This window comes from Acomys minous, assembly GCF_964271855.1.
Source record: "Acomys minous genome assembly, chromosome: 12".
Lineage (NCBI taxonomy): Eukaryota > Metazoa > Chordata > Mammalia > Rodentia > Muridae > Acomys > Acomys minous.
The window spans coordinates 93,742,658-93,763,361 of NC_140493.1; the positions used below are offsets into that span (position 1 = coordinate 93,742,658).

General features: G+C 46.1%; 1 protein-coding gene across 8 annotated transcripts in view; it reads right to left on the minus strand.

The window, feature by feature from the left end:
- Positions 1-2,755: 2,755 nt before the first annotated feature.
- Positions 2,756-20,704, minus strand: part of BRCA1 (BRCA1 DNA repair associated) — a 69,078-nt gene continuing 51,129 nt past the window's right edge. For 4 of the 8 annotated variants that reach the window (XM_084751353.1, XM_084751351.1, XM_084751358.1 and 1 more), the window contains 9 exons: positions 20,192-20,436; positions 17,768-17,855; positions 14,345-14,422; positions 13,854-13,894; positions 10,395-10,475; positions 7,580-7,634; positions 5,553-5,627; positions 4,918-4,986; positions 2,756-4,003 (listed from right to left, as the gene is read on the minus strand). In XM_084751353.1, coding sequence (XP_084607479.1) covers positions 3,852-4,003; positions 4,918-4,986; positions 5,553-5,627; positions 7,580-7,634; positions 10,395-10,475; positions 13,854-13,894; positions 14,345-14,422; positions 17,768-17,855; positions 20,192-20,436 — 884 coding nt within the window. In that variant the 3' untranslated portion in view covers positions 2,756-3,851. Of the gene's footprint in view, positions 4,004-4,917; positions 4,987-5,550; positions 5,628-6,426; positions 6,463-7,579; positions 7,635-10,394; positions 10,476-13,853; positions 13,895-14,344; positions 14,423-17,767; positions 17,856-20,191; positions 20,437-20,704 lie in introns of those variants that run through there. The other 4 variants (XM_084751355.1, XM_084751354.1, XM_084751352.1 and 1 more) reach the window with 4 other exon arrangements.

A 20,704-nucleotide genomic window follows, 5' to 3' on the forward strand; every position in this document is an offset into this window, starting at 1 on the left:
GACCTTGAACTAACAGAGATGCACCTGCCTCTGCCTCCTGGGTGCTGGGGATTAAAGACACGTGCCACCATGTCTGGCTTGAACCAGTATTTTGTAGCAATTGAAAAAAACAATCAGAGCCCAGCTTGGCGGCACACATCTTTTATCCCAGCACTTGGGAGGCAGAGGCAGGTGGATCGTTGTGAGTTAGAGGCCAGCCTGATCTATTAAGAGAGTCAAGGATAGCCTTGGCTGCCCTGGACTCACTTTGTAGACCAGGTTGGCCTCGAACTCACAGCGATCCGCCTGCCTCTGCCTCTCAAGTGCTGGGATTAAAGGCGTGCCCCACCACGCCCGGCGAGAAACCCTGTTTTGCAAACAACAAAAAGACCAAACAACCAGAAGCTGCAGGAATAATAGCCACGCCCCACATGTGAGCCTCTTGCCTGGTCGGCCAATAAAAGAAGCTTAAAAAAAAAAATCTAAAACCTAAACTTTCTTTCCTGGGGTCACAACTGATACAGGTGGACGAAGGATGGGCTGGAAGGCAGGCCCAGGTTTCCTCACAGTCATTTGACAGCTATGGGAAACCTTATATGAAACTTGTTTTCATCTTTCAACTAAAGTGATGAAATGCTCACTTCATTTCCTAGGCTGTGATGAAGACTGAGATAGAGTAACTGCTGTTTGTTACATTTTTCTATCCACTGTGTCCCAGTATTACTGAAGTGTGATAAGCTCATCTTTTGTCCTGAAGGAGATTTTATTCTCTGAATAGTATAAGGATTAAGGAACAAGGTACGGGTGGGTCTTGGCAGCATGCTGCTGTAATCCTAGCACTCAGGAGGCAGGGGCAAGCCTGTCAATGCAGTAAGTTCCAGGCTAGCCTGGGCTACACAAGACCCTCCCTGCCCTCCACAGTTGTCTCTATTCAACCCAACGCTAATCCAGATAGCACAGTGAAGGGATTTGCAACCAACATGATGGGCCTCAAAACAGGAGAATACAGCAGGCTTTTGGTGGCGCACGCCTTTAATCCCAGCACTCGGGAGGCAGAGGCAGGCGGATCTCTGAGTTCGAGTCCAGCCTGGTCTACAGAACATTCCAGAACAGCCAGGGCCACACAGAGAAACCCTGTCTCTAACTGCCCCCTCCCAAACAACACCACGGAGAATATCATAGATTGTCCAGTGGGCGCAACATAATTGCATGACTCCCTACAAAAGTCTGGTAAGGGTTAGGGATACAGAGCAGCCGGAAGCAGAGAAACAACTTTGAAGATGAAGACCATAGAGGCAGAACACGGTCAGCCTTAGCAGAATGACCACTGGCCAGCAACCAGGCACGACAGAGATCTCGGTCCCAAACACAAGGAACAACTCAGTCAACATGAAGTTATCTGTTTATTTACTTATTTCAGACAGGGACTTGCTATGTAGCTTTGGCTGACCTCAAGCTCCCAGTGCAGACCAGGCTTGCTTTATACAGAGATCTTCCTACCTTGGCCTCGGTGCTGGTATTAAAGCTGTATGCCACCCAGCCTGGCTTAACTTGAGTTAATTTTTCTCCCCAAGACAGGGTTTCTATGTGTAGCCCTGACTGTCCTGGAACTTGTTCTATAGACCAGGCTGGCCTGGAACTCAGAGGTCCACCTGCCTCTTGGATGTTGGGATTAAAGGTCTGGGCCACCAATGCCTGGCTAACTTGAAGGAATTTAAAGCAGGCTTAGCCCTACGGCAGACAAGAGGCTCACTGCCACCTTGCTCTTGATTCCATGACACCTGAAAGAAAGTAACCACATGGGCTCCCTGGGTCTTGAATATGCCAGTCACACCATTGCCTTCCGGTTCCAACTGTGAAATTATAGATGTTATTGTAAGCCGCTAAATTTGTGACATTTTGTTATGAAAGCAATAGGAAAAAAAAAAAGGTTCTTTATGCTGTCTCAGTGTTGCCAGGGCTTAGCTTCATTTTGTAGATGAGGAAGCTGAGGTACAGTGAGAAAGCTTTTTTGGCAAGTCTGCAGGTGAGTCTCTTTCTTTTTTTCTTAAGACAGGGAAGCCAGGCAAGATGGCACATGCTTTTAATCCCAGCACCTGGGAGGTAGAAGCAGGCGGATCTCTTTGAGTTGGAGGCCAGCCTGGTCTACAAAGAGTTACAGGAGAGCCGGGCATGGTGGTGCACGCCTTTAATCCCAGCACTTGGGAGGCAGAGGTAGGCGGATCGCTGTAAGTTTGAGGCCAGCCTGGTCTACAAAGTGAGTCCAGGACGGCCAAGGCTACACAGAGAGACCCTGTCTCGAAAAACCAAACAAAACCAACCAACCAACCAAAACCCCAAACAAACAAACAGAAAAGGACAGGGAGACAGGATTTCTTTGCATAACCCAGGCTGTCCTAGAACTTGCTTTGTAAAACAGGCAAGCCTTGAACTCAGAGATCTGAGTACATCTGCCTAGCAAGTGCTGGGACTAAAGGCATGCGCCACCATACCTGGTTGCAGGTGGGTTTCTAAGAACTGTTTAGTTTATTCCATGAGTGCTTGCCTACATGCTTGCATGTGTGCTGGGAACTAAACCCAGCGGGTTAAAGGTGTGTGCCACCGCTGCCTAACATGTACGAGCATACACAGGCCATGGCACATGTGTGGACGTCAGAAGACAACTTGGAGTAGTTCTCTTTACACCGTGTTGGTCCCAGGGGCTGAACTCCGGCTGTCAGCTGTGGTGGCAGGCACCTTACCCATTGAGCCATCTTGCTAGGCCCCCAAACAGCCATTCTTAGTGTTTGTTACTCAGTTTATTTGCAGTATTAACAGCACAATATTTACATACTTTGTACAATCAGGTCTCCACTGCCCTTGTGCACTGGGGGTGGGTGGGGAGCAGGGACGACCTACTCCAACAGCTATAAACAGTCCAAGATAATGAGTTCGTGAAAAATATGTTCTCATCCTTTAGCAAGCAAAATTATTTATGAAGTAGTATGGTTCAGCAATAGGAAGCGAAAGGGAAAAATTACTTCAAAGAAAGCAAGAGCCCCTTTCCTGGTGGAATCCATCATTTATAGACATGAAATATTCATATCAGAGATCTTATATTTTAAGAGGAATGGGTTACTTAGAGCAACTACAGCAAACATTTGCTCATCAGTTATGGAGAATTAGAAGGCTCTCCCGGACACCTCCTTGAAAAACTTCACATTTACATGGAATACATTATGCGCCTCTGAACTTCCTCAGTGTCCTCTAACATCCCAGACCTGTGCAAGCTCGACTCTGGGTTTGGTCAGGGAAGGGAGTTGGGTGTTGTTTGGTGCTGGGTCTTGAACTTGGAGACTTGAGGAACACTGACTTTGGTTCTGAGCCTAGCCTTTTAACAGCTGAGCCATCCCTCTGGCCCGGAACACTGATTTTAAGTTAAATCACAGACCTCAAGCAATCTCCTTGAAGGGTTTGACTCGTGGCCTTTATGAACATGAGATTTTATAAGAAACAAATTAGGACCACCAGCTATTTGCTTGAGTCAGGGTCTTATATAACCCAGGCTGGCCTTGAACTCATGACACTCCTGTCCTTTGCCACCAAGAGCTGTGATTAGTACCAGAATGCCCAGCTCAGACTAGCCAAGCCACTGACTGTCTCTCCAAGAACAAATAATGAGTCAGCATCTTGCTCAATTGGTGGGATTTAAATAGTCTTAGTTCTTCTCGGATGAAACACTTTTTTTGCTCAAGATAGATTTCAAAGGGAGACTTAATTAGAAACCCTTTAAGGGGCCCTCACAGAGGTAGGAGCTGCTTTCCTCCAGACCTATGTAAATAAGGCAGTAGAGGGAGAGATGCTCTCTGGGCATGGAAAGACCTTTTGTTACACTAATCCTTGGGGTCTTGTGACTCGCTACAGTCATGGCCACGGGCGACATTCTGCACCAGGTAGGCATCCAGATTCCGACAACGGTAGACGGATATGCTGTCCAACACCCAGTCCCACATCACCAGGTGTGCGGCACACAGCTGCCCGATCTCTACAGACAGAACACAGGCAGAGGTCAGTGTCAGGTCAGTTGTCCAGACCAGACCCTAACCAACCCACTCAAAGTTCTGAGGGCTAATCGGGTAGGAGCCAAACTGGTGCTGGCAAGCATCACATTAGGAGGACACAGAGCCTTTCAGAAGCCAGGAGTGATTACTGGTACTAGCCAGCCTCAGCCTGCAAAAGTGTGTACTGCCCCAGCTGGACCCGCATGTTATTTTTATAATACAGAACAAAACATAAGAAAGCTGGCTCTGTGAGGAAAGGCACTTGGTGTAGAGTCTGACGGATCTCAGTGAGTCTAGGATCCACACGGCGATGAAGGGTCAGCTTTTTCCAGTTATCCATCAACCGCTACACATATGTACTAAAAAGTACACACACAGATTGTCTAATAGGCATTTTAGTTGTTCGTTCATGCAAACATTAAAAATAGGCTGAAAGCTGGGCGGTGGTGATGCACACCTTTGATCCCAGCACTCTGGAGGCAGAGACAGATCTCTTGAGTTTGAGCCCAGTCTGGTCTACAGAATGAATTCCAGGACAGCCAAGGATGCACTGTGAAACCCTGTCTTGAAAAGCCAAAATAAACCACTCCCAAAACAAAAGAAAAATCCACAAAAAGCAGGGCGTGGTGGTGCATACCTTTAATCCCAGCATCTGGGAGGCAGAGGCAGGCAGATCGCTGTGAGTTCAAGGCCAGCCTGGTCTAGAAAGAGTGTCTAGGACAGCCAAGGATACACAGAGAAACCCTGTCTTGAAAACCCAAAAAAGAAAGAAAGAAAAAAAAAAAGCCACTGAGAATTGTATTAGTCAAGCAAGCACCATGTAACTAACTAGTAGTAAATCAAACCCACCCAACAGGACCCAGATGGCTTAAGTGCCCAGCGCATGGAGATACTTTACCAGGGCAGCCACTGTCTTCTGTCCAGGCACTTGGCTGTACGATCACAATTGGATGAGCACCCTGCATCTCCAGGAAGGAAAAAGCATTTAGTGTGTTAAAGCAGTGCTTTTGGCAAAGTCACGTCACCACTTTCACATAGGAGAAAGGTCCAGAAAAGGCTTCCCTCAGTGCATTGATGCTTACAGTGCCCAAGTCCTCACCCTCCCCTCACAGAAGGGTCTTCTGACACAGCCCTGGTGCTACTTTACGGACTTGCTTAATGGAAGGAGAGCATTTCCCTCCCCTTAAGAAGGCTCCAGGCTCCTGGGGCTGCAGATGGCTCAGTGGTTAGGAGCACTCATTGCCCCTCCCAAGTCCAATCCCAGCACCCACACGGCAGCTCAGAACCATCTGATGCCGTTCTCTGCTGTGCAGATGTACATGCAGACAAAACATCCATAGACATTAAAAAAAAAAAAAGCCAGGTGCATGCACGTAAGCCCAGCACTCAGGGAGGCAGAGGCAGGTTGATCGCTGTGAGTTCAAGGCCAGCTCGGTCTACAAAGTGAGTTCAGGACAGCCAAGGCTACACAAAGAAACCCTGTCTGGAAAAAACAAAAACCAAACCACCCCCACAAAAGGCCCCAAATACTCACTGGGCTGCTGGCGACTGATGGAAGCTCCTTCACCACAGAAGCCCCACACAACTGCAGCATCCTCTCCAGCTCATCTACAGAGCACAGGGGTAAAGTCACCATAGCGACCCACGTCTTCGCCCCGTGCCCTCTACAGTCTTTCCCAGAGCAAACCTCAGTGAGCAGGCTGTTTTAAAGGATAGATCCTAAATTAGTATGGTGTCTAAGTCGGCCTGGCCTCCAGGTTCTGCTGCCTGCTTGGTTCTTAGTCTCCATGAGGCCACGTGGTAGATAAGGGAACGCACTCAGAGGATCAGATTTCCAATAATTGGCTAAATTGCTAGAGACTACGTGAGAAACACCTCTTTCTTTGCTCCTGCATCCTAGTTTGTTGTTGCTGACTGATAAGCACGGCCATGGAGAGAGCACCATTCTTGATGGTAATTATTCTAAATGTGAAAAAAACGGGAAGATCCTTTATTTGGTAGGGGGGTAAAAATACATTGCCACCCTGGCCAGAGTCCCAGTATGTCATTAGGAGAGGTCACACACTGAGCTCTTAGAATCCTCATGTTTAGAGAGTGAATCTCAGAAGAGGTTGGGCCTAAGAAGCAGCAGCACTGAGTACCCTAGGCTTTTGGATGTGCTCAAAGCGTGCTCACACTGTGCTGGAAGGAAGGGGCATGTGCTCGTTCCTAGGAACGGTAGAGGCGCTCCTGCCTGCCCGCATGAGGCTGCTAACCTAACCCCTTCCCAACTAGATCCCTGGCTTCCACGATATTAAAGTCTAAAACCAGAGAAATTGAGTGGCACTAGGACATTTCTAAAGATCCGATCAATAACCAGTACAGAAGGAAGCAAAGTCACGCTGTCAGGCTCCCTGCTCCCACTCACCTGCTTATGGCCAGATGCTAAGATAGAGCCCCCAACCTGTGGGGCATATATCAGATATCCCGCACACTGGGTGTTTATATTATGACTCCTAACAACACGGCACTAAAGTTACAGCTAGTGAGAAGCAATGAAATGATTTTATGGCTTGCTGTCCCACAGCATGAGTATTAAAGGGTTGCAACATCAGGAAGGCTGAGAACCACTGCTCCCCCTAGGCCTCGCTCTCCTAAGTCACGGGACTCCAGTCCCTGGAGTTGGAGAGAAGCAGATAAAAAGCTGGGGAACCTTCATTGTGAAAAGAACTAAGCATGTCTATACACGGACGAGGGCCTCTGACATGCAAGAGCAGAACCCATAGCCGTCTTGCATTGACAGGGACTCCTTTTGTAGACCAGGCTGGCCTCAAACTCACAGCGATCCGCCTGCCTCTGCCTCCTGAATGCTGGATTAAACTAGTGTGCCGCCACGCCCAGCTTTTGGTTTGATTGGTTTTCAGATGCATTTTTCACCATGTAGCCCTGGCTGGCCTCAAACTCAAAGTGCTGAAGACTGGAGAGATGGCTCAGTGGTTAAGAGCACTGACAGGTCTCTGAGAGGTCCTGGGTTCTGTTCTGAGCACCCACATGGTGGCTCACATCCATATGTAACACCAGTTCTAGGATATCTGACTCCTTCTGACCTCTGTGGGTTCCTAGTACACAAGTGGTACACGTACATACATGCAGAAAAATAAAAATAAAAAACCAATAGTTCTCAGGCAGGGCATGGTAGCAAAGAGGCGGTGGATTCTGAGTTTGAGGCCAGCCTGGTCTACTTAGGAGATCTTTTCAAACAAAAACCAAACAGACAACTACAGCAACAAAGGCATGTGCTGCCATAGCAGGTTGTTCTTACTAGTTTTTCTCCCCAACCTTCCTTAGGCCAAATGAGCAGTAACAGCTCTGTCTACACAAGCACAGAAGGGCACCTTAAATCCTAGCTCCTTCGCTGGTCTCATGCCTTCCTTTTGTCACAGGACTTTTAAGTGCTCATCCGTTGGGAGAATGGTAGAGCAACAAAACACCTCTGGAACATCTGAGGAACTTCCATTTAGGCCGACCCTATCTATACTACTGCTATGTAAGAAAGGCCTGCAGCCCTCCCAGGCTCTTACCTTTGGGCATGTTGGTGAAGGGCTCACAACAATAGACATTTAGGCCTGTGAAGAGCTGCAAAGAGAAGAGAGTGAATGATGGGATGGAGAGAAACAGTTATAAGTGTGTGTCTAAGGAGGCCAGAAGAGGCATCAGCTCCTCTGCAGCTGGGGCGCCTGGCAGTTCTGAGTTGCTGGGAATCAAAGCTAGGTCTTCTGAATGAGCAGCAAGCACTCATCGATGAGCTACATCTCCAGAGTTTCTCCTTTTTGTGAAACAAGAGCTTACATAGGCGAGGTGGCCCTAAGCTTCTAAAGTAGGCTGGCCTTGAATTTCTGGATCCTCCCATTTCCACCTCACAAATGCTGCTGATAACAGGAATGCACCACCATGCCCAGAACACAGTTTTTATAAGAATTAGACCCCACCCCTTTAAATGGAAGAACCTTTCTTTACCACTGGAGAATTTCTTTGGCTCCTTTCCAAAGATAATCAGCTCAATATCCTAACCTGATTTCAGATTTTGCTGAATTGTATAGATAATTGATCTAAATTTTAGTCAGTCTTTAAAAAAATTATTTGTATGTACATGCCATATATGTCCAAGGGCTGGTGGAGGCCAGGTGTCGGATTCCCTGGTGCTGATGTTATTGACAGTTATGAGCTACCCAGTGTGGACACTAGGAGTGAGGGTCGTCTGAAAGAGCAGCAAGTGCTCTTAACCTTTGACTCAGCTCTCTGGCCCCCTGTAGTCACTCAAGGGTCCAGGCTCATGCTTGGTGACCCTTGCGAAGTGATTTTACGCCTTGTCAGAGATGAGGAAATCAAGCTAAACACAAACAAACAACGCACCCGGTCTGTCTTTATGTCTAATGGCAGGAACTCAAAGCTACTGGCTGAAGTCAGATGTTTACTCAGATTGGTACATCATTGCTTCCTTCCGCCCCCGCCCCATCCCAGACAGGGTTTCTCTGTGTAGCCTTGCTGTCCTGGACTTGCTTTGTATAACAGGCTGGCCTTGAACTCACAGAGATCCACCTGCCTCTGCCTCCTAAATGCTGGGATTAAAGGGGCGGGCCACCATGCCTGGCAGGTACACCATTTCTCCCAGAGCGCTGGGATTACAGGCACTTGACTTAAACCTAGATGTAGAGGCTGAGACAGAAAAAAAATCAAAGGTCTGAAAACACAGATGGCTCTACTGGAAATGGCTCCACCCCACTCTGCAGGCAGAGAATGAGGGCTTCGGGCAGATCAGTCATTGTTGGAAATGACAGCCCCCACCTCTGCTCTCCCTATCTGTATGAATATAATGGATCCCCGATGTGCTGACAGGGCCTAGATGCTCATAAATGCTACAAGCTCCCTCCAGGCAGCCAGTTGGAGCTGAATGCTGCCTTGAGAAGTATAAAACATTAGGAACTTTCATATCCAGGCTGACACTTACTGATGAGAATGCTAGTGATGAGATAAGGAACCTGAAGCTTCACTCCCACAAACACATTTTTTTTTTTTTGTGGAAACAGTGCAGTTGATATTTCAGTATCTTCTGAATGTCACTACTTGGCCCTACCAGCTTCCATCACTAATATTCTGAATGTAAAAGAAATCCTAATGGGTTTTGAGGAAGGGACAAGGTGCTAACCCTGCAAGGCTCCTAGGTGGATAAGAACAAATGGCCAAGTTGGCGCACACCTTTAATCCCAGGAGAGAGAGGCGGATCTGTGAGTTCGAGGCCAGCCTGGTCTACAAAGAGTTCTAGGACAGCCAGGGCTGTTACACAGAGAAAACTTGTCTTGAAAAACCAAACTCTCCCCTCCCAAAAAACCCAACTGGCTGGCTCATAGAGAACTTCTTGAGCAGAAGTAGGTGAGCAGCTATCTCGGCATCTGGTTATTTGCTAGGCTCCCAGAGAGAGGAGGGGCTGATCCCAAGGGCTCAGAACTCCAGGCATGATTTGTGATCCTGTCCAAAGCAGTTGTGTGAGAAAGACCACCTTTACCAGTTTCCTCTCAAGTTTCTATAAAGGAACAGAAGGCGCTCCGTATGGGAATGTTCGGAAACACCTGCTGGTGCACGCTTGTAAAAGAAGAACTGCCGCCCGGGAACACAAGCATTTATCCAGTAACCCGAGAAAGCAGGTGGCTCAGGCCTGCCAGGCAGGTAGGAGATCTTGCAAAGACTTCCTCCTGCAAGGGGGATGGATGGTGGGAAGCCACTGAGTGTTGGGCTTACTTGCAAAGTTGCTGGGACAGTCGGCTGACTGCTGTCAAGTCACCCATGACTTGAAAGCCTTGACACTTAGGAGTATAGACTGCAGCGAGCGTCTGGCTTCAACTTCTTCCATCACTCACTAGCCCAGTGACCCGGCGGACTTAAGCTACCCGAACCTCAATTTTTTCACATGTAAGAGATGAGGTATATTCTCACATCTACAATATAGGTAACAATATTACACACATCACAGCGTGGTGAAGCTGCTGATTATGAATCACTTCCTTCTGTGTCCACAGGTTGCACCATGTGCACCTGGCTCACAGCACTTACTATGTTGCATAGTGAAGCAAGCACGAAAGGTCTAGACGCACATCTTTGAAATACACGCCCTGTCACCACTGGACGGGAACTCAGAATTACAACTGCTACTCTCAGCTCTATGTTCTCTTACTTATGGGGCAGAAGCAATACTTGCTGGCCTTGTTGGGTGAGAAGGGAAAAAACCTGTCTCTGTTGTCCAGCCAGTGCGCTGATGAAGCCCAACCTTATCATAGCGCCTGGCTGCAGAGTTGTAGAGCGCTCGGCTGGGGCTTTCATCACACGTAAGAGGGAGCTTACCTTTTCCTGGGATTCTCTGGATCGCTTTGGACCTTGGTGGTTTCTTCCAGTCACAACATCTCCTCTGACTTCAAACTCGTGCTGAAACCAAACAAAAGTCTATGGTCAGCAGGGAGGGAGAGCTAAGCATTGAGCAGTTAACATCTTGCAGAGTTTGCTTTCTAATTCTCACGCCTGGCTGCTCACAACCACCTGTTACTCCAGTTCCAAAGGGGCTCTGACACAGGCCTCCATGGGCACTGCAACCAGGTATAAAAATCCACAAAAACTGCTGCCTGCTTGTTCCGGCAACTGACATGCCAGGTGTGCAGGGCCATCCTACTGCAGAGTAGAGCATTGAGGTCAGAGAAAGAATGTGCCTGGCAAGGTTGCAGTGAGATGGCTGGAGAGGCTGTGGCCACACCACACTGATGCTTCATAGCTCTATGCCAGAGGATGAGGAAGTCCACGGGCCAGAGCAGTTGATGCCAGAGTTCAGAGGGAGATGTTGGAACTTGAAATAATTAACAGCTGGATTAAAAATTCACATCTCAGCTGGACATAGTAGTATACACCTTTTATCCCAGTGCTTGGATGGCAGAGAGACCAGCCGGGTCTACATAGTGAGTTTCAGGACAGCCAGAGCTACATAGTGCAACACTGTCTTTAAAATAAAATAAAACAAACAAACAAACCTCATTCTTACTTTTAATTTTATAGATGAGTGTTTTGCCTACACGCATGTATATGCATGCCTGGTACTCAGGGGTCAGAAGGCCTGGAATTGGAGCTACAGATAGCTGTGAGAATCCCTGAGGCTGCTGCAATAAGACATTGGAAGAATAGCAAGTGCTCTTAGCCACTGGCTGCTCTGTGAGGACCTGGGTTCAATTCCCGGCACTCACATGGCGGCTCACAACGGTGTGTAACTCCAGGTCCAGAGGATCAGACACCCTTGCACAGACATACATGCAGGCCAGACATGGAAGGACAACTTGCTATGGCTGGATGGCTCTCTCCACCTACCATGTGGGTCCTGAGGTCTTGGTTTGGGCTGTCAGGATCGGCAGCCAGTGCCTTTACCTAAGTTACCCCAACAGCCCCAAAGAAAATTTTTGTTGAAATTACCAATTGGCTTTCATCTCACTGGGGCTTGGATTTTTAAAAAATGTCTTTTAATTTCTAACATTTGTATCTTCTCAAAACATCCACTTAGCATTTAGATTAAGCTGCTAACAGTATGCTGTTATGAGGGTAACTGGAGGATTCATGCTCATTTAAATCAATTGTATACTGTTATCTGAAGAAATTAGGGCTTCTCAGAGTTCTGTCGAGATGTATAGTTAATGAAGTCAAAATGATAAAATGGGACCGGTGAGATGGCTCAGTAGGTAAAGGTGCTTGCCATGAAGCCTGACAATCCAAGCCTTTCCCCCAGATGCCATATAAAGGCATGAGATGCTACAAAGCAGCCTCTCTCTCTCTCTCTCTCTCTCTCTCTCTCTCTCTCTCTCTCTCACACACACACACACACACACACACACACAATTTAAGAAATCTGAGTTTAAGAAAAAAAGAAAAAGCCAGGCACGGTGGCACACGCCTTTATTCCTAGCACTCGGGTGGCAGAGGCAGGTGAGTTTGAGGCCAGCCTGGTCTACAAAGCCAGTCCAGGACAGCCAAGGCTACAGAGAAATCCTGTTTTGAAAAACAAACAATCAACCAAAAAACGAAAGCCAAAAAACAACAACAAAAAAAGAAAAGACAAAAAGAAATCTGAGTTTGATCCCCAGCCTCCACATGGTAGGGGGAGAACCGCAAACTGTCCTCTGACCTCCACACACGTGCCAAGGCACACACCTTCCCCGACACAAAGCAAGAAATTGAACAAACCCCCAAACGGGCTATCTCCACTCTTCCAGTCACCCTAAGAATAAAACTCAAATCCCTACTGTGGCTCAACCAAATCTTACCTGCCTGGTCCTTGTCTCTCCCTTCTCATCTACGCCCCCCTCATAACTCACCAGTTCCCTTCAACCTCAATGTCTTATTCTTCTTTAACAAGCCAAACCCACTCCCACATCCAGATCTTTATGCTTTCTGTTCCTACCTACAAGAATTGTTCTCTACTTTCCCCAGAGACAATTCTTTCTTGTTATTTAGGTTCCAGCTCCGTCTTTTCACAAAGACTTTGCCTGGCCTCCGTAACTGAAGCAGGGAACCCTTGACTCCAGCCAGTGGCTAGTGGGTTGTCCATCACCACAGCATTTATTGGGATAGTAAACTCATTTGTTTATAGTGCATCTCCCCTGACTAGGGCACACAACATTCCAGAATAGGGGCCTTGCCATTTTTGTTTACTGTGGCATTCCTAGTAACTGACACTTAGTAGACTCCCAGTAAATGGTCTCAAAATGAAATCTAAATCAACAAAAGCGTCATAATGGTGAATATATTGGGTAGTGTCTGATAGTTTTAAACAGATTTCACTAATTTTGTTTTGTGTGTTCTATTGTCATCTCCAGCCCTTGGCTGTTCTAAACTTACTCTTCCTCCTACATGCTTACCTTATTTACCTCTCACTGTTCTTAGCATCATAAAAAACAAAAAACCAAACAAAAAACCAAACAAACAGGACTTCTTGGAAGGAAGGTAACTTATAAATAGACATGTCAGCTATTAGCTTTTTTCTGAGACGAGTCTCATGTAGCTTATGCTGGCTTTGAACTCTATGTAACTGAACGATGAAGAGATTTCTAATCCTGCGCCTCCACACTGTCTCAGTGCCCAGGATCACAAGCTTGCGCAACACACATTTAGGAGGTGCTAGCAAGCAAACCCAGAGCCTCAGAGGCAAGCACAAATTGGGGGGGGGGGGGGTTCTGATTAAAAAAAAAAAAAACAACCAAAAAACCTGGGCATGGTGGCGCACACCTGTAATCTCAGCACTCGGGAAACAGAGGTAGGTGGATCACTGTCCAGGACAGTCAAGGATACATAGAGAAACCCTGTCTGGAAAAACAAAAAACAAACAAACAAAAAAGGACAGGCTCTTGAGCTGGGCAGTAGTGGTGCACACTTTTAATCCCAGTACTTGGGAGGCAAAGGCAGGAGGATCGCTGAGTTCGAGTTCCAGGACAGCCAGGGCTATTACACAGAGGAACCCTGCCTCAAAACAATAACAACAACAACAACAACAACAACCACCACCACCACCACCAAAATGCCAGACTCTTGTTATTTAGAGTCTCCATGTCTTATGGCTCTTTATTCTGTAAATTCCTTTCTCTTTCTCTAAAGAAAAGACATTCTTGGAAACTTAGAATGAGTAAGAGAGCCGGGCCTGCTCTGCATCAAGCCCCTCCTTGCTGAGGAAAAGGCGTGTGTCCTGAAGGAAGGACGCGGGATCAGGCCCCACTCCTCTGCCTGCAACACCAACACCTAGCAAGTGTCTCCGACTAGTTTGTGTCAAGTACCCACCACATTCAGAAGTTTTCTCTCTTGGATAGACCGGATCACCCCTGAAGAGAATACAGAAAAGGTCAGTCACCTAGAGCAGAACAGTTAGGTTCCCACTGAGGAGGTGGGGAGCGCAGCGGTTTGCGTGAGTGGACTCTTTTAATAAGGCTTGTGGCAGATTTCCTTCTAGAGACAGCTGATGCTTAATTTAAACATTATAAAAAGCGCTGCTGTTCATGGATTCCTGCCTACTATTAAGTAAATCCCCATTCAACGCTAACACTGCTAAGAGAAGATCAGGTCCTATTAGTTATAAAAGAAATCTCAGGATCGCTGGTGTAGCTGAACAAAGCAAGTTTTGTGTTACCACTGAAAACCCCTTGGCAGCTCAGACAGCAGCAGCAGGAACCTCAGGTGTTAACATGTTGGGTGTAAAATGCAGCTCTGAGGCTGCTGAAGGGAGCAGCAGATGACAGCCCCTCCCCCCACCCCAGCACAGGCCTTGTACTCACACGAATAGCTAACTATCCACTTTCCTCCTGCAATTCCTAGAAAATATTTCAGCGTCCGCTCACAGACAAACTCAGCATCTGCAGAATGAAAAACATCCAAAGGGTGAGAAAAACAGAAGCGGGAGGTGCTGCCCTGGAGAAGTTGGAGCCCCAGATCTCGCTCTCAACACCAGTCTGGAATGGTGAGCCTCCAGGGATGATGACCAGCAGCTGTGGGGTTCGGAGGCTGGGACAGGCAGGTGCCATGTAAAGACCACAGGAACTGTGGGCCTCAGCTTTGAGGTGCCAAGGCCCACTAAAGAGTCCTGTGTTAATTAGCCACGCCAGTAGCAGTGATTAATGTGGACGGAGATCTGTTGTACCTGACAGCAATATGTGAGAGAAGAAAACAGCGCTGAAGTCCTAAATTTGAAAAAAAAAAAAAATCCTAAATCAGAAATGCCAATGTAACAGAAGTTCTCTCCCTTGCAATTTCCACCTGGGGGACCCTCAGCCCCTTGTACTCCTGAGAGGGACAGGAAAAACAGTCTTGTCACAGCTCTTCTCTTTTCTGTGTGGCTCTCTTAGTAAGCAGTAGCTGGAGAATCTGTTTATTGCCTGGTGTTTCAAAGGCCCCTTTGAAGAACTAAGCAAACCGAGGAAAAACCGTTTAAACAGGACAAATGTATTCAACCGCATCCCAAGCACAGCAGGCCATCCACGGCAGCAGAAGTGCCCATTCCGCCTCACAGAATCCCTCATTATTTCTGAAGCTTTTTGTTTAAATGCTATAAAAGCTGACTTTAGTTCACAAGCAACAAATGTTGTCTTGCCTTTGAATTTAAAGAGCTACTTTGGGTTTAATTTGTATTTTGAAGCTTTCTTTTCACCCTTTATCAACTTTAATTCAAATCCATTGCTTAGAATATATTAAACCTGGTGGCATTCCTCTCTTAAAGAGCACTTAGCTTGCCATACCTTGTTCTAGCACCTGAGTCCAATCAACACTGTCCTCTGGCACACTTTTTATGTACAAGAAACCTAGATTTTAGTGGTCTTACAATAAAGAGTCAAAGAGCCTTGGACCCTTTGGTGAGGCCTAGAGTCCTGTAGACAGAAATATCTGAGAATGAGGTTAAGAGCACATCAGAAAGCCTGGCATGGTGGTGCACACCTTTAATACCAACACTTGCCAGGCAGAGGCAGGTGGATTGCTGTGAGTTTGAGGCCAGCCTGGTCTACAAAGCGAGTCTAGGACAGCCAAGGCCACACAGAGAAAAGGAAAAATCACAGCAGAGAATCAATATTGTTAGCAAGGTGCAGCCATAATTTGCATCTCCTACATCCCTGTGCACTGTGTTTTGTTTTGTTTTTTTAAGATTTTTATTTTATTGCGTATACCATGTTCTGCCTGCACACCAGAAGAGGGCACTAGATCTCATTGTAGATGGTTGTGAGGCACCATGTGGTTGCTGGGAATTGAACTCAGAACCTCTGGAAAAGTAGACAATGCTCTTAACCCGCTGAGCTATCTCTCCAGCCCTGTGGACTGTTTTTTGACAATAATTCCTCAGACGCTCAGTGATGGATATCTTGGCCCCTTCAGTCTTCTCATTTCTTTATCCTTTGCCAAACATCACTTTTACTAATTATTTTTTTAGATTTATTTTATGAGTGCCATGCTTACATGTATGTCTGTATATCACATGCATGCCTGGTACCCTGAGTCACACTGGACCCCCTGGAACTAGAGTTCTGGATAGTTGTGAGGTGCCATGTGGGTGCTAGGGATCAAACCTGGGTCCTCTGCAAGAGCAAGCACTCTTGGCACTGAGCCATTGCTCTAGCCCTCAAATTACATTATTTTGAGTTTCTTTTCCCCATCTACTTCATGACATCCGCCCCGCAAAATTTATTGTTTTGTGTATACAGGTGCTTTGTCTGCATGTATGCCTGCAGACCAGAAGAGGGCATCAGATTGTGAGCTGCCTTGTGGGTGTTTGGGAATTGAACTTCAGACCTCTAGAAGATCAGCCAGCGCCATTTCTCCACCCTTCCCTGGTACCCCTTTAAGCTTGTTAGTTGCCACTGTGAAAAAGCACTTTGCTCAACATAAAGTCACTCCAGTGGAAGACTTATCAAAGGCTAGATCCATACTTCCCGAGTGACACGTATCAGGCTTGTACTAGTGCAGGCTGTTTTAAATAAGCTTCCCACCCTCCTTTCCTGAAACACGCCTAGCCACACTAAAGCCAGGAAACCATATGCAGCTAGCTTGTCTCCAGGGTCCCGGGAAGACTTACTTCTACCCTGTTCTCTTCTTTGCCTTACTTACTCTTTGTGATTTGGTCTCTGTTCTGTACCCAAGCAGGTACACAGGAAGTACTCCAGCACTTTGCTTTGCCACTCCCAATTTTTTTTTGTTTTTTGAGACAGGGTTTCTCTGTGTAGCCTTGACTGTCCTGGTCTCACTTTGTAGACCAAGCTGGCCTTGAACTCAGTGATCCACCTGCCTCTGCCTCCCGAGTGCTGGGATTAAAGGAGTGCAACACCACCGCCTGGCTTTCTTTTTTGGTTTTTTGAGACAGGGTTTCTCTGTGTAGCCTTAGCTGTCCTGGACTTGCTTTGTAGACCAGGTTCGATCTGTCTGCCTCTGCTCAGCGCCACTCCCAAATTTAACCCAACTTAAAAAGGAAGTGGCCATCTTTATAAAGTAATGAGTGACTATTGGGAGGCTTCATTCATAGTGGTGTATTTAAAGATAGGCTTAGTATACCAAAATGCTTGGTCCAAAAGTATTTCCAAAAATTTGCATATATGGTGCTTCATTTGTTTTTTGTTTTTGTTTTTTTGTTTTTTAAGACAAAGTCTTGTTTCATAGCCTAGGCTGGCCTTAAACTTCTGACATTCCCGCCTCAACCTCCAGAATGTTGAGATCATAGGTGAGTCACCGCAGCCAATCTATTCATGTTTCATATATATAACCTGAGGGCTAGTGCCAGTACCTAGAGCCATCGGCCTCAACTTTCCTGATGCTGTGGCCCTTTAATACAGCTCCTCATGTGGTGACCCCAACCATAAAGTTATTGGCATGGCTACTTCATAACTGTAATGAATCCTAATGTAAGCATAAATATCTGTGTTTTTCCTATAGCCTTAGGTGACCTCTGTGAAAGGACTGTTCAGCCTCCCCAACGGGGTCATGACCCATGAGAAGTAGTGCAAGCTCCACCCGCAAGCCCTGAAGGCAAATTTACACATGCCTACATCTTGAGTGGGAACTGTCACACAAAGAGTGGCATTTTCCACGTGCAAAGTTATATCCATATTCAAACAGTTGTAGATTTTGAACTTTTGGATTAGAGATGCCTAACTTGAGTCATATGGCTCCTCATTAGGCTTATGAGGTAAATGCAACATAGTCTGTAAAGTTTTGTAGTATACCTGTTTTAATAATTACATGCGTAGTCTTCTCAGTAATTTGATCAGTTAAAATGAAGCAGTACTTTTCAGCAAACTTCTGCACAATCATCTGAAACAAAAATCAAACATTGAGTTGTACCGTTATCTCTGGTATAAGACGTAGAGTATTAATTATTCTAATTTGGAGTCTCCATTCTCAGAAAAGGCACATCTCTAAAAAAAATTTTCAAATATTGAATGTGTGAGAGCATTTGTGCATTTACTTCAGTGTGCACATGGCGGTCAAAGGACAACTTCGAAGTTGGTTCTCTTTTCATTTTCATGTGTGTTTTGGGGATTGAACTCAGGTTATCAGGCTTATACGGCAAACACTGTTGAGTGACCGTGATCACTCCACTCAGGATTTTAAACATATAACATAGCTGGAAGTCTCAAATTTGACAATTTAATAAAAACTGTGTATAAATCAGCCAGGCAGAGTAGCATACACATTTACTCCTAGCCCGTGGGGAGGTAGAGGGGGCCAGATCTCTATAAGTTAAAGGCCAGCCTGGTCTGAATACTTAGTTCTAGTCTAGCCAGGGCTACATAGTAAGATCCTGTCTCAAACAAACAAACAAGCCCCAAACCATGTATAAGCCCGAGAAAAACATTTAATGCAGTTGTGTAGTACTAGAAGCCATGGAGTGACAAGCAAAGGTCATACAGCTTGCTGTCTGAGTTTCTTTACAGAATGATGGCCCGCTATGCTGTAATAGCTCTATTAGTCTACCTCTCATAACCTGAGTGCTGACTAGCTTTATTTTGTTTTTGTTTCCCGAGACAGGGTTTCTCTGTGTAGCCTTGGCTGTCCTAGACTCACTTTGTAGACCAGGCTGGCCTCGAACTCACAGCGATCCACCTGCCTCTGCCTCCTGAGTGTGCCACCACCACCCAGCTGGTAGCTAGCTTTATATAGAAAGTTCTGCCATAGACATATACCTCTATCTATCTATCTATCTATCTATCTATCTATCTATCTATCTATCTATCAACCAAGACTTATCTGATAAGTTACAAAGCACCCAAGAAGATATTTGTAGAGTCAGTGCAAAAAATAAAATATTGGAAGAAACTCATTCTTCCCAAAGGAAATCTAGGGTCCCTTACCTATTATCTATCAAGCAAATAAAAATCAATAGGCAGTAAAAGAAATTAACCAGATAGATCCATTACAGGCACAGTTGACATAATTGTTAGCTATTGTTTGATAAACAAGCTTGTTTACCAAAGAGCATCATTTACTAGCTCTCACCACCCATGCAAATATTTATGTGTCCTTAGTACAGCAATGGAAGAGAGCCACCTTCCATGCGGCCTCACTCCATACTGCCACTGAGCACGGGAAAACAGCAGGCTAGAGAAGCTAATGGCACTCGCCTCCAACTTTTGCTGATGCCCTCTGCCAGAGTCATTAGCAATTCTGAACTGGTTAATTGCTGAAATCCCAGCCTTACAACAGTGTTCAGTTAGAGGAGCAACTGCTGAAAAGATCATCTTAATACGGGCTTCAGAATTAATCATGTGTAATACAGTCAGCGGCTTTCATCATAAATTTAACACACTTCAGCAAGTCTGAATAGAGCCCAAAGTCTTCCTCTTTGCTTGTTTAAAGAAAGCATATACCCAAGCCACTTGTAGTTTAATCTGCAGCTCAGAATCGCCCAAGGCAGAAACGATCAGATCACTTTAGCGCTCTCTAAAAGCTGAACTCACAAAACAAAGGAATTGGGAATAAAAAGTTTCAGTGAATGGGAATTCTACATGTGTAAGCGAGTCCACCAGGAGCGATCTAAACAAACGCAGGTAAGACTTTCCATTGCAAACTGCTGCCTGAGCATGGGATTGCGAGCGGACAATATCAACAGTTATTATCTCGTACTTATACACTGTCTCTATCAGGGCAAAGCTTGCCTTTTCAATAGTGGGATGGGGATGGTGCCTAGCCTACGAAGGCTCTAAAAAGCAAGACCCTTCAGAATGATTTGGCTACTCTCCGTATGCAATAACAATGGTATCTACTAGTAAATCTAACTGATGGTCTGACATGTTATTGTATATTACTATAACAGTAAACTATAAGAGAAATAAATTTCCCAGAATGCTTGAAATGTATAAGCAGCTTGAAGAGAAACATGGTTTCAGCAGGCTTAATGTTACTAGTGAGTATGAAACCATCCTCATCTCTGGCACAGAGGACTGAGAAGGTACCAAATCCTAATAAGCAAGGGGAGGGGGTGCTACAGGGCAGAAAGGACAGAGCAAGTTATCACCAGCCAAGATAAAGGTGCCTAGTAGCCAATAAATATTTCCTCAAATAAATTCCTTCCTACAGGTTCTTCGTTGCAGGCATTTATACCAATGCTAAGCAGCCTAAGTCCCAGCCATAGAGATGAGCACACTCACTACTTCTTTGTGGGTCAGGCCGGACACCACCATGGATACCTCTGCACGGGCTCCTTCTCTTGATGATGCGACAGCACGAGTAGCAGCTGGACCCTTGACAGACCCAGCAGCTTGACACCAGGATGTTTCCAGTGCAGAGGGTGGAGTTGGCATGCTGCAAACACGCGCTGGCTCTTTAGGGGACTCAGATTCAGGGTCTCTGTTAGAGAAGAGGCTGATTCCAGACTCTAGGATTGGAGTTTCTTCTGTAAGGAAGAGGAGTTTGACTTAGTGGCAAGAAATGTTGAATTCAAGGTTCCGATCTCTGCAGCCATTGAGTTATGTTTTGAGGGCACTGTTGGTGAAAGCATGGTGCTTCAACTTCTCTAAAGAATATGGCATTTAAGCCGGTCGTGGTGGCACACATCTTTAATCCAGCAGATCGTTGTGAGTTCAAGGCCAGCCTGGTCTACAAAGTGAGTCTAGGACAGCCAGGGTGACATAGAGAAACCCTGTCTTGAAAAAACAAACAAA